At 43.1% G+C, this 24,138-nt stretch overlaps 1 protein-coding gene across 1 annotated transcript in view; it reads left to right on the top strand.

The window, feature by feature from the left end:
* The first annotated feature begins 11,897 nt into the window (after positions 1–11,897).
* Rsbn1l (round spermatid basic protein 1 like) overlaps positions 11,898–24,138 on the top strand; it is a 71,801-nt gene continuing 59,560 nt past the window's right edge. The window contains exon 1 of the mRNA XM_045135818.1: positions 11,898–12,523. Within this exon, the coding sequence (XP_044991753.1) occupies positions 11,929–12,523 (595 nt within the window). The 5' untranslated portion in view covers positions 11,898–11,928. The remainder of the gene's footprint in view (positions 12,524–24,138) is intronic.

Genomic DNA, 24,138 nt, shown 5'->3' with positions numbered 1-24,138 from the left:
ATTCAGATCCTCAGAATCCACAAAGACACTGGGTAGGTGTGGCAGCCCAGCCATAAGTCTAGTGCTCAGGAGGCCAAGACACGGGTTCCCCAGCCCAAACTGGAAGGCTAGACAAGCTGAATCAGCAAGCTCTGGGCTCAAGTGAGACCCCTTCCTCAGCAAATCAGATGGAGCACAAACAAGGAAGATATCCAACATCAACCTCTGGTTTCCACACGTATGTATGAACACCTGCACACATGTGTGCCCATATAAATGCAAACATGTTATACATACCTATATGCATGCATGCCACACACACACATAAAAAAAGATCAAATATTTCAAGGCACAAAAAGATCAAATAATGCAGACAATACACAAATTTATTTTTGTATTAATGAACTAATTAATACACTGTTGACTTATAAGCAAGCTTTCAAAAGGTACATCTGAGGCTGGTTGAGGTGGCACATATCTTTAATCCCAACATTTGGGAGGTAGGAGGATCTCTGTGAGTTGGAGGCCAGCCTGAGACTACATAGTGAATTCCAGGTCAGCCTGAGCTAGAGTGAGATCCTACCTTGGAAAAACTAAAACCAAACCAAAACAAACCATTTGAGGGGCTAGAGAATATAACGTAGTTGGAAGAGTGCACTTGCCTAGCAAGGATGAAGCCCTCCCTGGGTTTAGGGTGTGAGCTTTGGTTTTAAAACCTCATTCTGGTCTTTAATCCCAGCACTTGTGAGGCAGAGGTAGGAAGATTGTCATGAGTTCAAGGCCACCCTGACACTACATAGTGAATTCCAGGTCAGCCTGCGCTAGAGACCCTACCTCGAAAAACAAAAACAAACTCATTCCAGGGCTGGGGAAATGGCTAAGCAGTTAAGGTGTTTGCCTGCAAAGCCTAAAAACCCTGGTTCAATTCCACAGGACCCATGTAAGCCAGGTGCACAAGGTGGCACATATGTCTGGTATTCATTTGCAGTGGCTGAAGGCCCTGGTATGCCCATTCTTTCTTTCTACCTCTCTCAGATAAATTTTAAAAAAATATTATTTATTTATTTGAGAGAGACAGACAGACAGAGAGAATGGACATGCCAGGGCCTCCAGCCACTGTAAACAAACTCCTGACACGTGTCCCCTTGTGCATCTGGCTTATGTAGGCCCTGGGGAATTGAACCAGGGTCCTTAGGCTTCACAGGTAAATGCCTTAACTGCTAAGCCATTTCCCCAGCCCTCAACTTTTTTAAAGTTTTATTTATTTATTTGACAGAAAAAGAGGGAGAGAGAGGGGGAGAGAAAGAGAGAGAGAGAGAATGGGTACACCAGAGCTTCCAGCCATTGCAAATGTGTGCCCCCTTGTGCATCTGGCTTACATGGGTTCTGGGGAATTGAACCTGGGTCCTTTGGCTTTACAGGCAAATGCCTTAACTGCTAAGCCATCCCTCCAGCCCAATTCAACTTCTTTTTTTTAAAAAATAATTAATTTATTTGAGAGAGAGAAACAAATAGAGACACCAGTGCCTCTAGCTACTTCAAATGAACTCCAGATGCATGCACCACCTTGTGCATCTGGCTTATGTGAGTCCTGGGGAATCAAATCTGGATTCTTAAGCTTTGCAGACAAGTGCCTTAATCAGTAAGCCATCTCTCCAGCCCTTAACTCAATTTCTTAACTAATTACATCTGCAATGACCCTTGTCCAAATAAAGGTACATTCTTAGATACTGGGGGTTAGAATCTAAATACATGAATTTTGGGAGTATAAATATTATTTATATACATTACTGCAGTTAGAATTGTGTGCATAACTCCTATACAATTACAAAAATTTAAAAGTTAAGACAAAGATTAATATGCACGGAAGTAATGATCTTTTCCTTCCAAACTCTGATAGACGGCCTTGCACACTTCCTGGATCACAGACATTTCACCAATGCGATCCAGCCGACTTGACACTTCCAACCTTCCACTATCTGCCTTCAACTTTCTTCACCCACTTTACCGCCCTGTACCCTAACATAGCTGGAGCTCCAGCTGCTTGGAATCTGAACTGTTTCCAGTTGCTCACGTGCTAGGCTTTTCCTTAGTTCAACAACTTGGCACATGCTCCTTCTCATTTCTGGAATGCTCTTGCTTCCTTGGTTTTCTGTGAACACATACATGGTAAATGCCTGATCATTTTCTAGAAGTCCACTCAAATACCATCTGCTCTGATGAGCCTTCCCTGACCACTCCTGGCACCATAAACAACGTTGTCAGGACTTGAAGCACCTCATTCTTTATTGTTGTTATCAAAAATTTCTGTTGACATATATATGACACTGAACTTATGTGTAAAATAGATTTGGGGTTGGGGATATGGTTCAGAAGTAGGGTGCCTAGCTAGTACTCATAGCTTTGATCAGTAGCACTGCAAAAAAAAAAATAAATGAGTTTGGGACTAGAGAGATGGTTTAGCGGTTGAGGCACTTGCCTGTGAAGCTTAAGGACCCATGTTCAATGACCCAGATACATGTAAGCCAGACGCTCAAGGTGATGCAAGCGCACAAGGTTGCACATGCGCACAAGGTGTCTCATGGGTCTGGAGTTTGACTGCGGTGGCTGGAGGCCCTGGCTTCCAACTCTCCCTCAAAGGCATGTGAAAAAAAAAAAAGGAGTTAGGTATAAAATAAATGCTATGTATGTCTTGAAATTAGGGAATGACTTGCTTACTCTAACACCATAGATTGCACTTTTAGGTTTTCTTTGTCAGGAATGGAGCATTAGGGCTCAAGAGATAGCTTAGTCCGTACAAGTGCTTACTGCCCAAATAGGAGGGCTTGAGTTTGATTTCCAGCACTCATATGAAACACCAGGCATCACACTATGCACCTGGAATCACAGCACTGGGGAGGAAGAGACAGGTGGGTCTCTGGGACTCACAGGATAGCTGTCATGACTAATTGGCCAGTTCCATGTCAATGAAAGACTCTGTCTTTGCAGGTGAACAATGCAGGCTGGGAAGATGGCTCAGTGGTTAAAGGTGCTTGCTTTCAAACCTTCTGTTCAACTCACAAGCCATGGACACAAATTATGGTGGAGCCAGGATTGGTGGTGCACGCCTTTAATCCTAGCACTTGGGAGGTAGAGGTAGGATAATTGTGAGTTTGAGTTCATCCTGAGACTACATAGTGAATTCTAGGTCAGCCAGAGCTAGAGTGAGACCTTACTTAAAAAAAAAAAAAAGAAAAAAGGGCTGGAGGGATGGCTTAGCAGTTAAGGCATTTGCCTGCAAAGCCAAAGGGCCACAGGACCAAAGGACCCAAGTTTGATTCCCCAGGACCCACATTAGCCAGACGTACAAGGGAGTGTATGCATCTGGAGTTTGTCTGTGGTGGCTGGAGGCCCTGGCGTGCCCATTCTCTCTCTCTTTCCCTTTATCTCTGCGAAAAAAAGAAAAAGTGGTAGAAGCATCTGGCATTTGTTTGCAGTGGCAAGAGGCTCTGGTACAAACATACATACACACAAACACACGTGTGCATGCACATGCACAAATACTATTGTTTGCTCATTTTTATTTACTTGAGAACAACAGAGAAAGAGGGCGCACCAAAGCCTCCAGCCATTATAAACGAACTCCAGACACATGCACCTCTTTGTGCATCTGGCTAACGTGGGTCCTGGGGAATCAAACCTTGAACCGGGGTCCTTAGGCTTCAGAGGCAAGCACTTAACCGCTAAGCCATCTCTCCAGCCCTTTTGTTTTGTTTTTCAAGGTAGGGTCTCACTCTAACTCAGGCTGGCCTGGAATTCACTCTGTAGTCTCAGGGTGGCCTCGAACCCATGGCTATCCTCCTACCTCTGCCTCCCGAGTGCTGGGATTAAAGGCATGCACCAAGCCCAGCTAATAATTTTTTTTTTTTTAAGTAGACAGTGTACCGGAGGAACAATACTCTCAGTTCTCCTTGGCCTGGCCTCCACATGTACACTCACACACATGACCACACATGTACACATGTCTACCACACATATGCAAATATAAAAAACGGAATATTAACTTGATTAATAGTAATAATCATTAGTTCAACTTCTTTTGGCTTAATTATCTTAGCATTATTTTAACCTATTCCTTTTTTTCAATTTATGAGAGAGAATTGGCCCATCCGGACACATGTGCCACTTGTGTGTTACTTTGGGCATCTGGCTTAGATGGGTTCTGGGGAGTCAAACCTGCGCATTCTTAGGCTTCACAGGCAAGTGCCTTAACTGCTAAGCCATGTCTCCAGACTTCCTTTTATTTATTTTTAATTTACTTATTAGGAACAGAGGGGGAGAGAGAGAGAATGGGTGTGCTAGGGTCTCTAGCCACTGCAAACGAACTCCAGACACATGGGCAACCTTGTGCATCTGGCTTATATGGGTAATGGGGGATTGAACCTGGGTCCTTAGACTTCACAGGCAAGTGCCTTAACAGTAAGCCATCTCTCTAGTCCCTCCTTCCCCACTTTCTTTGCCTATTAATCTTTAAGAATACATCTCAAATGTCTTCTTTTGGATTTTTTTTTCTCACTTCTACAGCTACAGCTGATTTATCTTCCGTAGTTTCACTGCATATAGCTCATGCCACCACTGTATTATTTTATTATATTTTTTTGTCAATAACAGTGTTGCATAGTAGAGACTCAATGAATAAACTAGTAAGAAATTAGAACACAGCCTTCAACAACAAAGTGCCAATCAAAACATTATTTGGAAACAGATGATTTGATTGAAGTTACGTGGCGATTTGTATATAAAATGTTGCCCACAGCCTCACCTGTTTGTGATCAAGCCTCATACTGTGTAGCCTTTGGGAGGTGGAGCCCTGCCGGAGGAGGTGTGGCAGAGGGTAGGCCTTGAGTTTGATTAGTCAGCCCCACTGGGTGTTCATAGCTTGTTCTTGCGATTTCCTCCCTGCTGATGTGTGAAGATGTGATTTCCAGCTCTCTGCTGCTGCCAGGCTTTCCCCACTGTGATGAAACTTCCCTTTGAAACTGTAAGCCAGAAATAAACCCTTTCCTTCCGTAAGCTGCTTGTGACCCACTGTTGTGCCCCAGCAATGAGAAAGTAGCTACTACACGTCAGTCCCACGAACACAGTGATTGTATCGGCCGATTGTGTCTCTTCGGATGAGTACAGTACTTCACAACATGTAGGTTCTTAGGATTTATTGACTAAATAATGTATGTGGGAAATCAGAAAAAGCAGCCTAGGAAATGCATAAATATCAAATATTAAGAAAAAAATCTGTAGCATAAGTAATAACGTATCAAGGAATAAACAGTAAGTAATGACATCATTGATTATCAAAACAAAACTACTGAATATGACAGAAATAAAATAATGACCTCATCTGAGGAAAAAAAAAATCATTGCCATTGATGTATGTGTTCTTTTGTCGCCACAGCAGGAGCAGCAGATGTGGCGCTTACTCCAAAGTCACTGATTCCTTCACAGGAACGGTATGCCTGTCGCTTGTATCACTGTTCCCTGCTTTAGGCTTCTTTTCCTACAAGAATCCCTGAAGCATTTCATTAGGCATCAACATCAGAGAACATTTAAGAGGAATTGTGTGCCTCTAATAGTCATGCCTATGCGTTGACAATCTCCTGTGACAAAGTGTCCGCATGACTCACACATTTGACCTGGATCAAGGTAATGGAACAGGCATACTTGGCAGTATTAGTAAGCTCAGATGGCAAGGTTAAAAAAAAAATTTATTTATTTATTTGACAGAGTGAGAGAGAAAGAGGGAGAGAAAAAGAGAGAGAGAGAAAGAGAATGAATGGGTGCACCAGGGCCTCCAGTCACTGCAAATGATCTCCAGACACATGCACCACCTTGTGCATCTGGCTTACGTAGGTCCTGGGGTATCTAACCAAGGTCTTATGGCTTTGCAGGCAAACGCCTTAACTGCTAAGACATCTCTCCAGCCCAATTTTGTTTTTGTAAAGAATTATTCCCTTGCTGGGTGTGGTGGTGCACACCTTTAATCCCAGCATTAGGGAGGTAGAGGTAGGAGGATCGCCATGATTTAGTGGCCACCCTGAGACTACATAGTGAATTCTAGGTCAGCCTGAGCTAGAGTGAGACCCTACCTCAAAAAACAAAACAAACAAACAACAACAAAAAAGAATCATTCCCAAGGCTACAAGAACTTTACAAACAGAAAGCTTACCCTCTTTACACTTTGCCTTATCTATGTTGTCAAGATTTGATTTGATAAAAGGTTTCCTAGTACCTAGTTCAACTTCCTTTTTCTGTCTTCCTTTTTTTTCTCCCCCTGAGGTAGGGTCTCACTCTAGCCCAGGCTGACCTGGAACTCATTCTGTAGTCCCAGGCTGGTTTTGAACTCATGGCGATCCTCCTACTTCTGCCTCCTGAATGCTGGGATTAAAGACGTGTGCCACCACAACTGGCCTCCTTTCTCTGTCTTTTTAGTAACAGATGATAGTTCCCAGTGACATTAATATATAAGTTAAGATTTTCTATTTTTATTTCAGTGAAATTAATAGATTATTATATTAGAATCATAATAGGAGTTACATTGTAAAATCTTAACAATAACTTGGGTTTGATTTTAAAATTACCTTAAAAAGTGATCATTTGGGCTGGAGAGATGGCTTAGTGGTTAAGCGCTCGCCTGTGAAGCCTATGGACCCCGGTTCGAGGCTCGGTTCCCCAGGTCCCACGTTAGCCAGATGCACAAGGGGGCGCACGCGTCTGGAGTTCGTTTGCAGAGGCTGGAAGCCCTGGCGCGCCCATTCTCTCTCTCTCCCTCTATCTGTCTTTCTCCCTGTGTCTGTCGCTCTCAAATACATAAATTAAAAAAAAATTTAAAAAAAAAAGTGATCATTTCAGCCAAGTGTGGTGGCACATTCCTTTAATGCTAGCACTCAGGAGGCAAGGACACCCTGAGACTACATAGTGCATTCTAGGACAGCCTGGGCTAGAGTGAGCCCCTACCTCAAAACACCAAAAAACAAAACAAAAAAAAGTGGTCATTTCATCTGGGGATGGTGGCACATGTTTATAATCCCAGCAATCAGTATGCTGAGGCAGAGGATCATAAAATCCAGGCCAATTTGGGCTGGATAGGGAGGGTTACAAAAATGAATAAGGCTTCTATCAAAGTTTTTTTTAAAAAATATTTTTATTTATTTGGAACTCTTGCCTGATGTGTGAGATTATTGCATCAAATGATTTAGAAATATTTTTATTTATTTATTTGCAAAGAGAGGAGAGTAGAGGAGGGGAGAGAGAATGAGAATGAATAGGCACACAAGGGCCTCGTGTCACGGCAAACAAACTCTAGAGACATGCACCACTTTGTGCATCCAGGTTTAAGTGGTTACTGGGTAATCAAATTCAGGATCTCAGGCTTTGCAAGCAAGTGTCTTTAACCACTGAGGTATGTTTCCAGTCCCCTTATCCATCTCTTTGTTTCTTCTCTGTCTCTGGTTTTTTTTTTTTTTTTCTTTTTTTTTCAAGGTAGGGTCTCACTCTAGCTGAGGCTGACCTGGAATTCACTATGTAGTCTCACGTTGGCCTCAAACTCACAGCAATCCACTTAGCTCTGCCTCCCAAGTGCTGGGATTAAATGCGTGTGTCACCACACCTGGCTCTTAGCAATTTCTTTAAGTAGGTATCAAAATGAACCTGTGTCCTTCCACATAAAAATTCTGGCAGCAAAAATTAATCCCAGAAGAGGCATTTATGGATGGTTTCTACTTATGCTTTTTGTTTGTTTAGCAGAGTCTTCTAGCCCAGGCTGACCTGGAGTTCACTCTGTAGCCCTGACTGGCCTTGAATTCACGGCAAACCTCTCACCTTAGCCTCTGAGTGCTGGGATCACAGGCATGAGCCACCAGGCCTGCTTTGTTTGGCTTTTTTACTCCTCTACTTTCTTCTTCCTGCTTTGTGGTTGTGACTGGCTCTTCAGTGAAGCTTTTGAACCCTGGCTGATCCCTCGCCTACAATTCTCACCTTTATTTTCCCTTCCTTGAGCTTAAGCACATATTCAAACTGGAAGGAGGACTGTGGTTAGGCTATATTGTAAAGTGATATTACTGGTTAGGAGATGAGAATTCACTTTATCAGAATGACCTGAAATGTTGAAGACAAAAAAAAAAAAAAAAAAAAAAAAGGTGGTCTGTGAGTTTGCAGTTGACTGTTACTCCACCCTTCCTGGTGTCTCCAAGCCTTAGCAAGGGAGGACGCAAATACACTTACTTAATCCTCTTACCTCTCTGGAACTTTCCTCCCAAAGATTTCCTCTGACATCTCATTGCCAGCTGGAGGAATAAAGGAGGTGGATAAGCCTTTTTTTTCTTTTTTTGTTCTCCTTAGACACATTGATGGCTCAGTGAAATTAACATCAGGTAAGGGACTGGAGAGATAGTTTAGTGGTTAAGGCACTTGCCTGCAAAGCCCAAGAACCCAGGTTCAATTCCCCAGTATACATAAGCCAGATGTACAAGGTGGTGCATATGTCTGGAGTTCATATGCAGTGGCTGGAGGCCCTGGCATGCCTATTCTCTCCATCTGCTTCTTTCTTTCTCTCAAATAAGTAAATAAATAAATAAAATACTAGCTGGGCATGGTGGTGCTTGTCTTTAATCCCAGCACTCAGGAGGCAGAGAGGTAGGATTGCCCTGAGTTTTAGGCCACCCTGAGAATACAGAGTGAATTCCAGGTTAGCCTGGGCTAGAGTGAGACCTTACCTCGAAAACCGAAAATAAATAAATAAATAAAATAAAATACTTTAAAAAATCAGGTAAAAAATAAAAATAGGGCTGAGATGGCTTAGTGGTTAAGGTACTTGCCTAAGGACTCATGTTCAATACTCTAGGTCCCTCATTAGTCAGATGCACAAGGTGATGCAAGTGTACAAGGCTGCACATGCGCACAAGGTGGCACACGTGCCTGGAGTTCTATTTTACTGGTTGGAGACCCTGGTGTGTCAATTCTCTCTCTCTGTCTCTCTTGCTGTCACTCTCTCTTGTTAAAAAAAACAAAAAGGACAGCCAGGCATGGTGGCACATGCCTTTAATCCTAGCACTCGGGAGGCAGAGGTAGGAGAGCACTGTGAATTTGAGGCCAGCCTGAGACTACCTAGTGAATTCCAGGTCAGCCTGGACTAGAGTGAAACCCTACCTCAAAAAGCTAAAAAAAATAAAAATAAAAAAGGCGCTGTACTCTGCCACAGACATGTTGAAGTGACACATATTTATAGATGATGGGCAGCTAGGACAAAAACAGAGGGGCAGGGCTGAGGAGATGGCTCAGTGACAAAGAGTTGGGCATGAGTACCTGATTTTGGATCCCTAGAATCCATGTGAAAGTGAGATGCTTTGGTGTTGGGTGATAGGAGAATGGAATAAATTGGTGACTCTGAGAATTATAATTTTAAGTTTGGCCTTATAGATTATTGTCAAAGTGGCTTTGTGTCAAGTAGTAAATCTGAATGTATTTTATGAGTTTATTTTGGATTCTAAGTCCAATATTTAGGCAAATGGTACATGGACCTTCATAATCACGTTCTTGTCCAGATTCTGTAAACTTAGGATCTGGCCTTATAACAGTGTATTATAGGGCAAGAAGTAATAAATTCACACGTGAGTGTATTCTTTAGCAGGGCCTGAAAGAAGTCATTTTTTCCCTTCACACTTCAGTGTAGGAGAAGTTTCCAGGCACTACATTAATGCATATAAAAGGTACTATTCTTTTTATGGTTGATGGTTAAGAACTTATTTTAATTGTAATGGCTTTCAGCATCATTTGAAAATCTTGAAAATGGCATAAATAAGCTGAGTGTGGTAGGCTCCTAGCAATCATGTACTCAAAATTACTCGTTTGGGGCTGGAGAGATGGCTTAATGGTTAAGAAATCTGCCTGCAAAATCTAACGATCCGTGTTTGATTTCCCAGTACCCATGTACTGGAGTTCATCTGCAGCCGCTGGAGGTCCTGGTGCACTCATTTTCTCTCTTTTAACTCATTTAACATTTCAACAGTCTTAACAGGTAAGGCAGCCTAACACCACAGTGCTGGTGAGCAGGTGACTCCCAGTCTGTACTCTTTGTCCACTGTCCACTACCACTCATGCAGACATCTGCTGCCAGTCTATTACAATCACAAAGCCTTCACTGCTAGGAACTAACAGGAATTCAATTCCTATTTGCCAGAAGAGTGAAAGAGGGGGATGGGCATGTCAGGGCCTCTTGCCTCTGTAAATGGAAAAATGTTATGTGCCACTGTGTGCATCTGGCATTATGGGGGCTCTAGGGAATCAAACTGGTGATGGGAGGCTTTGATACAAACACTTTTAACCGTTGGTTGAGCCATCTGCCCAGCCCAGGAGTTAAATATTTTATTTATTTATTAAAAAATTTAATTTTTCCTTTTTTTGATTTTTTGAGGTAGAGTTTCACTCTAGCTCAGGCTGACCTGGAATTTACTATGCAATCTGAGGGTGGCCTCGAACTCATGGCGATCCTCCTACCTCTGCCTCCCAAGTGCTGGGATTCAAGGCATATGCAACCACACCCGGCTTTACTAATTTTTTGTTAGAGAAAGAGAGAGAGAGAGAGATAGAGAATGGGTATACCAGGTCCTCTGTCACTGCAAATGAGCTGCTGACACAATGCACCACTTTGTGCATATACTTATGTGGGTTCTGGGGAGTGGAACGTCAATCCTTAGACTTCACAGGCAAGAGCCTTAACCACTGACTCATCTCTCCAGCCCTAAAAATTTTAATTATTTAGTATTTGAGTCACATAAAATATGTTTGTAAGCCAACAATAAATTTTGACTCCCTCAACAACAACAACAAAAATCCTTATAAAGTGGGAGCAGGGAGAAAGAAAGAACAAAAGGGCCACAAAATTAGAAGGGATTAAAATGTCCTGAGGTTACAAGAAGGCTCTTCCTGAAAGGTTAGTTTAACCTTTTAGAAAATAAGAGATAACGCTCCACTTAGGAATCATACAATGTTCTTCTATTTTGACTTTCTGATCTCACTTGACATCGAGGAGTTAAGTAAAGCTCATGCTCTTTGCTATGGCTACAACACCAATTTCCTCAAATTCGCATCTTTTAAATTAATAAAGCACAAAATTGCAAAAGATCACAAACTCCAGGCCCGAACAGTAAAATACAGAAACAAATAAAATTCTTGCTTTCCAACATTTATAAGTTTCGGGAGAGGATTTTTTCTTGTTGAGTCTAAGGTCTAATTGAAATAAAAGGAAAACCTCTGTGGTCCAATCACAGTTTAAGACATCTCCAAACCCTGAGTGAGTCTTACCTTCAGGCTCGGAAGTCATCCGAAAGTTTTAGGTTTGCAGAAAATGATCGCCCTCAAAGCATTAGCATGCACTATTTTAGTTACAGTAACTTTTTTTTTAAACCACATCAATCGAATACCAACTACTAAAGACTAATAAATAGTTCTGAATTTTCTCCACTGAGCTGAGCATCCCGAAAACCCGTTTTCAGAAAGTGCAGAGGCAGGAAGGGATCCTGAAGGCACCTTCAGGGATGAAAAGAGTGGGTGCAACTAAGACTGACTTCGAGGCAGAGACGAACGCTGCCTCAGTGGTGGCAGATTTTGGGGTTCTTCCCAGGGCACCCGAGTTCACTCCGGCGAAGACCGAAGACGGACAACCTCCCTCCGGGCAACTCGGCCACCAGCCGCGCCCCGCCGAGCTCTGACCTCCAAAGAAGGTCCGCTTGTCAAACACACCCCCACGGCTTCAGCCCGCGCCTCTGATTGGTTAAGAGAAGGATCCCTCAGCTGCACTCGCCCAGTAGCGATCCCAGCCGCAAGCTCCGTCGGCCCAGCCCCCGGGAGGAGGCCACGCCCCCTGCCCCGCGCGGCGCCGGGGAACGGAGGAGAGAGTAAATACAACAGGAGCGCAAAATGGCGGAGCCGCCGAACCCACTGCACGGCGCCGCCGCCGCCGTCCTCTCGGAGAGGGAAGCCTTGAGCAAGCTGCCGTCTTCCTCGCGGGAGCCGCCGGGTCCTCTGTCCTCCAAGAAGGTTCGGACGGAGGAGAAGAAAGCGTCACGGAGAGTGAACGGAGAAGGGAGCAGCGGCGGCGGGCACGGCACCAGGCAGATGCAGCCGTCGGCGGCCCCTTCGCCTCACGGCTACGGCAGCCCGGCGGCTTCTTGGGGCTTCGCGGCCCTGCCGGCCGCGTCGTCTTCTCGGAGCGCTTTCTCGCTCCCCGCCGGCGCGGCTGTGTCCACGTCGGCCTCCGTTTCTTCGTCGCCCGCGGTGCCGCGCAAAGTGCTGGTGGCTCCTGCGCTGCTGCACGCTCAGCCGCCGCCGCACCACCTCCTGCTGCCCGCCGCCGCCGCCGCCGCCGCCGCCGCCGCCGCCGCCGCCCCGGGCCCCGCCAAGCCGCGCAGGCCCAAGGAGAAGCGCGACAAGGAGAAGCGGAGGCACGCCATCGGTGTCGGCGGGGCGGCCCGGGAGGAGAACGGGGGGCTGAAGACGCCGCCGCCGCTGCGAGGTGCGTGCCGGCGCGGGCCGGGGGGGAGGGGCGCGGGCCGGCTCCCGGGGACCCCGGCTGGGAGCGCGGGGCGCTGCGCGCCGGCCGGGGGGGAGGACGGGGTGGACGGGACGTCCGGTTCTCTGGCGGTCCCCGAGGACGAGGTGGGGGGACACACACAGGAAATAGAGCCTGTAATTTCGGTCGCGGAAGGGGGCATGGTCGCAATTCTTTTTTCTATGTGTTTCCTCCCCCCTCCCACCCCGGTTGAGGCGCTGCAGGATTTATCTGTAGGAGTCGGTCTGGAGGGACCCATTCCCCCCACCTCTTCGGGGTGGGTTTGCACGGGGGAGATGGGGAGGAAACGGAGTGGGGGAAGGGTCTGCACGAAGCAGGAATTTATGCTGGTGACACGGCCTCTTAACACCAGCAATCCTGCCCCCCATCCCCCCCAAAAAAAGAGGGGCGGTGGTGCTGCTCGTGGAGAGTATTGGCTAAGCTGGAAGCCGGCAGAGGTTTCGTCCCTATTACGGAAATGAGGGAGTGTGCTTGTGTCCGAGGTACCCACCTTCTACCCTCGTAGCTGTCCCATATATTCTTAAGTGTTGGCAGTGGGCTTATTGTAAATGCCACACCTCAAAGAATTTTCAGCCATATATATATATATTTTTTACCCCTGCAGCAAATGATAATACCAGGAGCTGTGGCTTGCATCCATCCATCCATCTATCTATATCTATCTTTATTTCTTTCGTTCTTTTTTTCTTTCTTTCTTTTTCTTTCGCTGGAAAGTGTTTTTGGATCAGAAAAAGGGCAAATTCTTAAGTGTGCTTTACAGTTTCCTTCTGCAGGACAGGATACCAGAATTTTTCACATAGTATTTCTTTTAAGATGAAGGGTCCTTCCTGTTTTGTCTGTGGATACATCTTAGAGTAGTTCCCATGCATGGGTTGACAGATTTTTATGTGACCCAGCCTAAAGCTTGTAGTGGTCTTTATTATAAATATACATTGTCACGCTGTTATGAAATAGGCCTTTTCCGTTTTGCTGAGGAAAGTAAGTGAAATGCCAAGCAGTTTTAGCATTGTTGATTCAAATAGTGGCTTAAATCTTAAAAAATTCTCTGAATTAGAATGGCTTAATTTTCCTAGTTTAACACTGCAACACATGAGTATGAAGAGCAGTATTGATTTCCTTGAATTTTTTTTGTTTTTTATGGTCCATAGGAAAGCGTTGACATCTAAGCCAAATCCAGTGGTCAGACACTCTTGACGCAGTGTAATCAGCCATCTCTCAGTTTTGGAGAGTTGATTCTGGGAAAGTGTTGAAGATAGAATTTATATTGTTTTTATTTGGGAATTTCAGGTGGTTAGTATTTCAAAGCTATGTGTTTCAGTGGCTAAATATAAAATTTAAGTTATAAATGCCTGGAAGTCTATCTATATTCAGCTTCAAATTCATCTTGTGTGTAAGCTGAGCATTTGCTTTTCATAAATTCTCTGAGGAAGTGAATGTAGGTGTTACATTGTTGGAGTATTGGAATGGCTGCAAAGAAACAAGCATTAAAAAAAAAATTCTAGGGCTGGAGAGATGGCTTAGCGGTTAAGCGCTTGCCTGTGAAGCCTAAGGACCCGGGTTCGAGGCTTGACTCCCCAAGACCCACGTTAGCCAGATGCACAAGGGGGCGCACGCGTCTGGAATTCGTTTGCAGTGGCTGAAGGCCCTGGCGCCCCCATTCTCTCTCCCTCTATCTGCCTCTTTCTCTGTCTGTCGCTCTCAAATAAATAAATAAAAATATTTTAAAAAATTCTAGCTTAAAATGCAAAGTGCAAATGTGTCCTTTAGTGTGAAATGACTTACAGAGGATTTTTATAGTCTTAAATGACATTTAAAATCCTTTTGAGGGATACCACTTATTTATTTATTTTTTCTCTTTGGTTTTTCGAGGTAGGGTTTCACTCTAGTCCATGCTGATCTGGAATTCACTCTTTAGTCTCAGGGTGGCCTCAAACTCATGGTGATCTCCTACCTCTGCCTCCCGAGTGCTGGGATGATACCACTTATTTTTAAGCCTAATTATAAATAGTGATAGCTTTTACATTAAGATATGAAGAAGGCCAGGCATGGTGGTGCACACCTTTCATCCCAGGCAGAGGTAGGGAGGTTTACCATGAGTTCGAGGCTACCCTGAGACTGCATAGTGAATTCCAGGTCAGCCGGAGCTAGAGTGAAACCCTACCTCAAAAAAAAAAAATAAATAAATAAAAAAGATGTTAGGAAGATATTTTCCATGTCCTATGTGGAGTAGTGACTAGTTATTAACTCATAATTAAAGATTTTTAATTTTTGGACAGAGACATTATTTTATTGAGAGAAAACTGAAAAAAAAATCAAAGAAAAAACCTTCTAATAACTTGCTGGCAGATTTAATGGTGAACATTTTTCTCTCTTGGGAAATAATTTCCCTCTAAAGTTTGAATTTAACCCAACTGCAGCTCTGTTTTAACTTATTAAAAACTGGTTGTGCCAGGCATGGTGGCACATGCTTTTAATCCTAGCACTCAGGAGGCAGAGGTACGGGGATCACTGTGGGTTGGAGGCCACCCTAAGACTACATAGTGAATTCCAGGTCAGCCTGGGCTAGAGTGAGACCCAACTCAAAAAAAAAAAAAAAAAAATGGTTGTACAGTAGCAAGATTACATATGTGCCTTTAATATGTATATAATTGTTAGCACATAGAACTAATTTGTAATCAGTGCTGATTTAACGGTGCTTTTTGTAAAAAATTTTGGGGAGTAGATCACTAAATGAGGATTGTTTAGGTATATACTTCTTTTGTTTGTTGCCTTAAGTTCTCTGTACTAGTTCAGTTACCCCTCATCAGTTTTCATAGTTCATTGATATAAGAATTCTCTTGGAATTTGAAGTTAGCAGTAAAGATATTTAAGAAAAATAGATTCACAGTGCTGTATGACTATTAAACAATTAAGTTCCTGTGTTTACATAAGGGTTTTAAAGTCCTTAGAACTGTTTGCTTCCTTAGTTGGTTTCTTTGTTTTTGTTTTTTTGAGGTAGGGTCTCAAACTAGCCCAAGCTTTCCTAGAACTCACTGTGTAGCCCCAGGCTGGCCTCAGACTCACAGTGCTCCTACTATCTCGGCCTGGGATTAATGGCCTGTATCACTATGCCTGGTGTTTTTTGTTTTGTTGTTTTTTGGTTTGTTTCTTTGTTGTTTTGAGACAGGCTGTTACTATATAGCTCAGTCTGGTTTCAAACTCACTATATACGCTAGGCTGTCCACTAATTTGTAGGTTATCATTGGTTCTCTATCTCCTGAATGCTGGAGTTATAGGTGTGACCTGGTTAGCTTTGTTTTCACACTGATGACCAATATAACAGAAAGCATTTGGAGTTAGTATAAAGTATATGAAAGAACCAGGCCAGTATTGATTTAATAAATTTTAGTCTAAAGCATGGTTGTTAATTTTTTAAAAACCTCATAACATATTAAAAGATGGGCCAGTCCTGAAAGAGGAAGGCTCATTGACAGTAAATTTAAAAGCTAGGAGTGATCAACAAGAGAATTGTAAAAGCATACTTGTTGAGGCCTATTGAGCTCCAGAGCTGATACCTTATGCATTTAACATCTCTAAGCCCATCTGGTGACAGTGTCATGCTGATTTGCATGAAATCCCGAGTCCTCAAATTAATTTGTTTCTTATAAAAATACAGAACATTTTAGGGTGAGGATGATGATTAAAATAGTCTCCCTTGTGTAATCCAAGCTGGCCATACATAATCCTCCTGCCACAGAAACCTGAGTGTGGGTATTTACAGTTGTGAGCCACCATGCTTGGCTAGATTTTTAAAATTACCAAATAACCACATAAGCTAGTGATGATAACATCTTACTTTTCTATAACACTGAGTGATTTTTTTTTTTTTTAAGGTAGGGTTTTACTCTAGTTCAGGCTGACCTGGAATTCACTATGTAATCTCAGGGTGGCCTTGAACTCACGGCAGTCCTCCTACCTCTGCCTCCCGAGTGCTGGGATTAAAGGCATGCAACACCACGCCCGGCCATTTAATTCTTTTTCTAATATTTATTTATTTTTTTTGCGTGTGTGTTGGGCAGGGGAGAAGGGAGGACGCTAGGGCTTCTTGCTGCCTCAAGAACAGCAGACAGGGCTGAAGAGATGGCTTAGTAGTTAAGGCACTTGTCTGCAGAGCCAAAGGACCCAGGTTAAATTTCCCAGGGCCCATGTAAGCCAGATGTACAAGGTGGCACATGCATATGGAGCTTGTGTGCAGTGGCTGGAGGTCCTGGCATGCCCATTGTCTCTTTTCGTCTCTTTCACTCTCTCTCCAATAAAGAAATAAAATATTTTTAAAAACACTAGACGTATGTGATACTTTGTACATCTGACTTTACATGGATGCTGGGAAATTGAACCTGACAGGCAGGCTTTGTAAGCAGATACCTTTAGCCACTAAGCAATCTTTCTAGCTCAATTGTATTTTATTCTTTTGGTATTTCAAGGTAGGATCTCATTCTAGCCCAGGCTGATCTGCAGTTCACTATGTAGTCGCAGGGTGGCCTCGAACTCAAGGGGATCCTCTACCTCTGGCTCCTGAGTGCTGGGATTGAAGGTGTACCATGCCTGGCTAATTTTATCCTTTTTGTTCTACATTTTCTAACTTATTATTATTTTTCCCTGACAATGACCATGAAGTATTCCAAGACATAAGCCAGCGCCTGTCAGTGTTGTTGGTGTTTTGAGGTAGGGTTTCATGTAGGCCTAGGCAGACCTGGTACTTCTCTCTAGACCCAGGCTGGCCTCAAACTCCTGACGATCTTCCTATCCCAGCCACCTGACTGGTGGGGTTACAGGCATGAGCCAAGACACGCAGCTTTTTTTTTTTTTAAATATTGAAATTAAATAGAATATAAGTCTAACGAAAATAGAATCTTTTCTTAGAATTGAATAACTTGAGGTGTGTAAGGGTCAACAATGATTTTTAAAAGATGGATGTTTGAATATCTTTCAATTTCATTTTTATCTCATCCTTCTAATAATAATTCACAATTTTAGGCTAAAAATCAAATTTCAGTTTTTTTTTTTTTCCTTCTTCTGAGGTAGAGTCTTGCTCTAGCCCAGCTGACCTGGAATTCACTATGTAGTCTTAGGCTGGCCTTGAACTCACAGCAATCCTCCTACCTTTGCCTCGAGAGTGCTGGGATGCATGCGCTACCATGCCTGGCTTCAAGGTTTTGTTTTTTTTAAATAAAGGGTTATTTTTTTAAAAAATACTTTATTTGGGCTGGAGAGATGGCTTAGCAGTTAAGACGTTTGCCTGCGAAGCCAAAGGACCCAGGTTCATTTCCCCAGGACCCACGTAAGCCAGATGCACAAGGTGCTGCATGCGCCTGGAGTTAGTTTGCAGTGGCTGGAGGCCCTGGTGTGCCCATTCTATCTCTGTCTGTCTGTCTCCTTTTCTCTGCTTTCAAATAAATAAATCAATAAAATATTTTATTTGAGAGATTAAGGTAGAAGGAAGAGGCAGATACACCTGGGTCCTTTGGCTTTGCAGGCAAACGCCTTAACCTCTAAGCCATCTCTCCAGCCCACATTTCTAGTTTTTATCATGACTATCACTGTGGAGAGAAGAGTAGACTGAATTTTTGGTGTGTAAACTTCTGTATTTTCTGCCACACTCCCCAAGGTCTTCTGTACTGTCCAGCAGCTCATAAAATGCTTTTCATTAAGGTCTCGACATGGGTCAGTCAGTCTGTCAGTAAACCTTCAGTTCCATTTCTTCCCGTGGACAGACATCCCTTCCGCAGCCGTTCTTCCTGCTTCAGTCTGGATTGCGTCCTCTAAGGCCTCCTGCCTAACTCTCACCTTGGGGCTGTCATTACCTTTTTCTGGAGCTCATGCCTTCCTTTGGTTTACTGCCTCATTTTGGCTTTCTCTACTAGTAGTACTAGAAAGAATATGTTGGAACTACCATTTCAGCATTTTATTTTTATCCCCACACTTAACTGTTTAGCTATTGAGATTTCCCTCAAATTGGTTTCCCTCAAATGCTGGAAGGGAGTTTTGTATTACTTTTTGGCTTCTAATGTTTATGTTGATAGATTGATCTCTAGCTATCCTACTTTGTGGTATATTTTAAGCCTTATACTAGATTTAAAATGTCAGCTTTTGCTGGGTGTGGTGTGACATGCCTTTAATCTAGCACATTAGAGGCTGAGGTAGGAGGATCACTGAGTTGGAGGCCAGCCTGGGCCACATAGTGAGTTTCAGGTCAGGCTGGGCTACAGTGAGACCCTGCTTCAAAACAACAACAAAAATCCCTACAATTTCAGCTTTTACAAAAAGTTTCTAAGCTCTTGTAAGTTGTTTTTGGTCTGTAAGCTCTTGTGTTATAATAGTTGGTTCCTTTTTAATGGGCTTAGAACCTCTAATGTATTCTTTTTCTACATATGTACATATGTAGAAATATATATATATGTATATGTATATGTATATACATATATTTTTTTTTCCTTTCTAGATAGGATCTCACTCTAGCCCAGGCTGACCTGGAATTTACTATGTAGTCTCAGGGTGGCCTCAAACTCATGGTGATCCTCCTACCTCTGCCTCCCGAGTGCTAGGATTAAAGTCATGTGCCACTGGCTAAGTTTTTAAAAATATTTATTTATTTATTTGTAAGCAGAAAGATAAGAGACAGAGAGAGTGAGAATTGGTGTGCAAGAGCCTCCAGCCACCTGAAATGAACTCCAGGTACATGCACAGCCCTGCACATCTGGTTTACGTGCATACTGGGGAATCAAATCTGGTTTCTTAGGCTTTGTACCTTAACTGCTCAGCCATCTCCAGCCCATTCTAACCTCTTTAAGGATGGTAATTATAGTTTCTTTGAAATGTTGTTTCCTGCATTGTTTTTGGTATTTTCAACTTTTTTTTTTTTGGTCCATTTAGTTGGAGGCTCTCTTCAAATATGTGTTACTTTTAGTAGTTCTTTAATATTTAAGAGAAAGTTAGCCAAGCTCACTGAAAGCTCCTGAGCACCATGAGCAGGGGCCTTAGTGACTAACCTCATGTTTTTATCTTTGTCTTCTGGGGTTGAGAGCTTTCAGTTTCTTTAGACAAAGGTCCTTCATTTTTCTGTCTCTGTGAGTTGAATGGTAGAAGTGTGGTGGCCTAGTCACATGGGTCACTATAACAAACTACTGTAGACTAGTGGCTTAGATGACAAAAATGTATTTTTTTTTTCACAATTCTAGGGGCCAAAAGCCCAAGATTAGTCCCTTAACCCGGCCCAGTTCTGAAAAGGGCTATTTCCCCTGCCTGCAAGATTTCTGCCTTTTCACTGTGTACTCACATGGCTTTTCTGAGGTGTTTGTTCATGGAGAGACACAGAAAGAACAAAAAGGAAGGCAGGTAAGGAAAGGAGAGGGAGAGAAAAGAGATTTTCTTCCTCTTCTCTTCAGTTTCACAGGGCTTCCAGTGCTATTGGATTAGGACCCCACACCCATGTGACCTCATTTGCTTACCTACTGAAAGCCCAGTCTCCAGGTGTAATCATCATGAACATTAAAGCCTCCACATAGGAATTTTTATTGGAAAGGCGTAATTTGTCCATAGGGGCGGTAATGAGTTTAGCTGGTTGGTAGGGTTTGGTGCTTGGGGAGGGAAGAAAGCTATCTTTCTTATTAGTCAGCTCATAAATTTTCATCAGGTCTCCTAATTTTCTCTACTTTTTCCCTTTTCTCTATGGGATGCCCCTAAGCCTGGAGCCACACTGCTTCAAGTTTATTTATTTATTTATTTGATTTTTTTGAGGTAGGGTCTCACTCTAGCCCAGGCTGACCTGGAACTCACTTTGTAGACTCAGGCTGGCCTTGAGCTCATAGTGATTCTCCTACCCCTGTCTCCAGAATGCTGGGATTAAAGGCATGTGTCACCACACCTGACAAGTTTTTTTTTTTTTTTTTTTTTAATTTGTGATGTAAACTGGGCATGGTGGTGCACACCTTTAATCCCAACACTCTGGAAGCTGAGGTAGGAGTTTCACCCTGTGTTTGAGGCCATCCTGAGCTAGAGTGAGTTCCAGGTCAGCCTGGGCTACAGTGCGAACCTGCATTGTATAAACAATATAGAACTGTGGTGTGTGTGTGCCGTGGCACCCGTCTGCATATGCTCACCTGCAGTCCCTGCAGTAGGGAATGCTCACCCACGCTGGGGTGGTAGGAGTAAAAAGTTGCATGTCCAGCCCCATTGCTCTTCCTCCTGGCCTTGTTTTGAACTGGAGTCTTCTTTTACTGATTCTGGAGCTTGTAGTGATCCCACAATTCCCAGTTCTCTATGCTTCTGCTGCTCGACTGGGGCTATAGGCACCTGTGCTCACGCCCAGCTGTTTACCTGAGATTTGAACTTGACGTACTGTGGTAGTTTGAATAGATGGCCCCAATATGAATATTAGTTTGTAGTTTGGACCTGCAGCCACCTAGCTGGAGGGGGTGCCACTGGGCGGATCTTAAGGTGTGGTGGTGGGTTTGAAATTCCAATCAAAAGATATACAAAGTGCCTAGCTGGAGTTCCTGAAGTGTGCTGTGTGGTGTGGCTCTTTCTCTGTGTTTGGTCCTGTGAAAGCAGGCCAGCTGCTTCTGCCATTATGTAACTCCCCCTGGATCTGTAAGCTTCAGTAAATATCCTTTTTTCCATAGCTGTGCCTGGTTTGGAAGTTCATCTCCGTGAACCTGAAGCTGTCTGCTTGTGCAGAAGTGTACTCAACTGCTGAGCCATCTCTCCAGTCCATCTGCTTCAAGTTCCTGTGTTTTTGTTTTTTTGTTTGTTTCTCTTGAGGTCTTGAGGTAGGATCTTACTCTAGCCAAGACTGGCCTGGAATTCCTTTTGCAGTCCCCAGGCTCCTACCTCAGCCTGGGGCTAAGAGTGTGCTATTTCAAGTTTTGCTAGAGACCATATACTTCTTGTTTTCTTAGGAGTGTGGGTGTTTTGTCTTCTTTCCACTGTCTCTAATTTCCAACTTTTTCTGGGGTACAGTAGGGCATATATGATTGTCTTTACTTGCCTGGGAATATAGTTTAGCAACAGTGCTTGTCTGGCATGCATAAGTGCTAGGTTCAAACAAATAACAAAAAAGTCATTATCTCTTTCATTATGCCAAAGCACTTACCATTTGACCATCAGCTTTCTTTTGTTTTAGACATTGTATTTCAGGTTATATTTATAGCTCTCCTAGTTATATCAAAGGTGGATTTGGCATTTGTTTCTTTTCTTGATACAGTTTGGGACTATTTCCTAAGAGGAGATTCTGAATTTAGCCTTATTTATATTTTCATTTGTTCTTATTTATGACATAGGACTAGTCATTTCCATTTCCTCCTCTCCTCTCCTCTCTTTTCTCTTTTATTCCTCTCTCCTCCCCTCCCCTCCCCTCCCCGCCTCTCCTCTTCTTCGTCATTTCCTTTTGAGCCTGTACATATTTGTTAAATGGGGATGGTATCTTTTCCACAAAGCGTGTTGCTGGAATTTTATGAAGTTGCCCTCTTATAGGCAATCAGAAGGCTATCTTTTGGGCTAATTTTGTGCCTTTATTTTCTGTCGAACATATGGAAGGTAGGGTCTCGCTGTAGTCCAGGCTAATGTGGAATTCACTATGCAGTGTCAGGGTGGCTTCTAACTTACAGTGTGTGCCAACACGCCCGGCTGGCATTCAAGGCTTTTTGTGTCATTGAATGTATGGATAGGTATAACCTGTCTAATTTTCCTCTAGTATCCAGGTTTCTGGGAATATCTGGTATGTATCAGGGTGCAGTGTCACTATGGAGCTTTTGGAGAAAGTTTATGTATGAGATTTTAAGTTGATTTTAATAAATCTTATTTGGGAGGTAGAGGTAGGTGGATCAGCTTGAGTTTGAGGCCACCTTGAGACTGCATAGTGAATTCCAGGTCAGCCTGGACTAGATCAAAAACCCTACCTTGAAAAAAAAATCTTATTAACTTATTGCCATCTTTCGTGAATTAAACTTTTCAGTTTTGGGTAGGCTACTTAAAGTAGGATATTAAAAAATAAAACATGGTTGGATGTGGTGGTGCACACTTTAATCCTAGCACTTGGGAGGCTGAGGTAGGAGTATCAATGTAAGTTCAAGGCCAGCCTGAAACTTCATAGTGAATTCTGCATCAGTCAGGGCTAGAGTGAAACCTTACTTAAAAAAAAAATAACTTACTATTTTTTTCTAGAACAAAAATAATTTTTTAAAAAATATATTTTATATATTTTATTTATTTGAGAGGCAGAGAGAAAGAGAGAGAGAGAGAGAAAGAGAAAGAGGGAGAGAATGGGTACACCAGGGTCTCCAGCCACTGCAAGCAAACTCCAGACGCATGCGTCCCTTGTGCATCTGGCTTACGTAGGTCCTGGAGAATCAAACCGGGATCCTTTGGCTTTGCAGGCAAATACCTTAACCACTAAGCCATCTCTCCAGCCCCTAGAACAAAAAAATTTTGATGAAATGAGGCTTATATAAAGTCTTAGATACATGATTTGGGAGAATAAAAATATTACCCACTGAACTAATATAACTAAAATTTTTTCATTAAGATTTTTTTTTTTTTATTTTGAGAGAGGGAAAGAGAGAAAGAGAATGGGCACGCCAGGGCCTCCAGCCACTGCATATGAACTCCAGATGCTCGTGCCCCCTTATGCATCTGGCTTATGTGGGTCCTGGAGAGTTGAACTGGGATCCTATGGCTTTGCAGGCAAATGGCTTAACTGCCAAGCCATCCCTCCAACCCCCCAATTAAAATTTTTTTTTTCATTTTTATTTATTTATTTGAGAGTGACAGGACAGAAAGAGGCAGATAGAGAGAGAGAGAGAATGGGCATGCCAGGGCTTCTAGCCACTGCAAACAAACTCCAGATGCGTGTGCCCCCTTGTGCATCTGGCTAACATGGGTCCTGGGGAATCGAGCCTCGAACCAGGGTCCTTAGGCTTCACAGGCAATCACTTAACTGCTAAGCCATCTCTCCAGCCCCCCAATATTTTTTCAAGTACACACAGAGAGAGAATGAGAGAGAGGTGTGGAGGGAGAATAAACATTCCAGGGCCTCTTGCCATTGTAAATGAACTCCAGCTTCATGTATCACATTGTGCATCTGGCTTTATGTGGGTACTGGCAAATTTCACCCAGGCTGTCAGGCTTTGCAAGAAAGTGCCTTTAACTGCTGTGCTATTTCTCCAGTGCCCATTTTTTTCTTTTTTCTTTTTGGTTTTTCAAGGTAGGGTCTCACTCTAGCCCACACTGACCTGGAATTAGTATCAGGCTGGCCTTGAACTCCCAGAAATCCTTCTACCTCGACCTCCCATGGGCTGGGATTAAAGGTGTATGCCACCATACCCAGCTTCAAAATTTTTTATTTTTGAATATATATTGAACCTTATGTTCTATATTTTTTGAGTTATATATAGATTGAAAATTACTTAACATAATGAAAAGTTTTAATTAGTACAGAAGAAAATTAGAACAGTATAATGAATTCTTATTTTTTTGTCCTAGTGCTTTAAAGAATATTCTCTATATAAATCATTTCCCTTCAA

Source organism: Jaculus jaculus, chromosome 16 (genome assembly GCF_020740685.1).
Source record: "Jaculus jaculus isolate mJacJac1 chromosome 16, mJacJac1.mat.Y.cur, whole genome shotgun sequence".
NCBI lineage: Eukaryota > Metazoa > Chordata > Mammalia > Rodentia > Dipodidae > Jaculus > Jaculus jaculus.
Note: the sequence above shows the minus strand (reverse complement) of the source record. Positions and strands in the feature narration are given on the sequence as shown.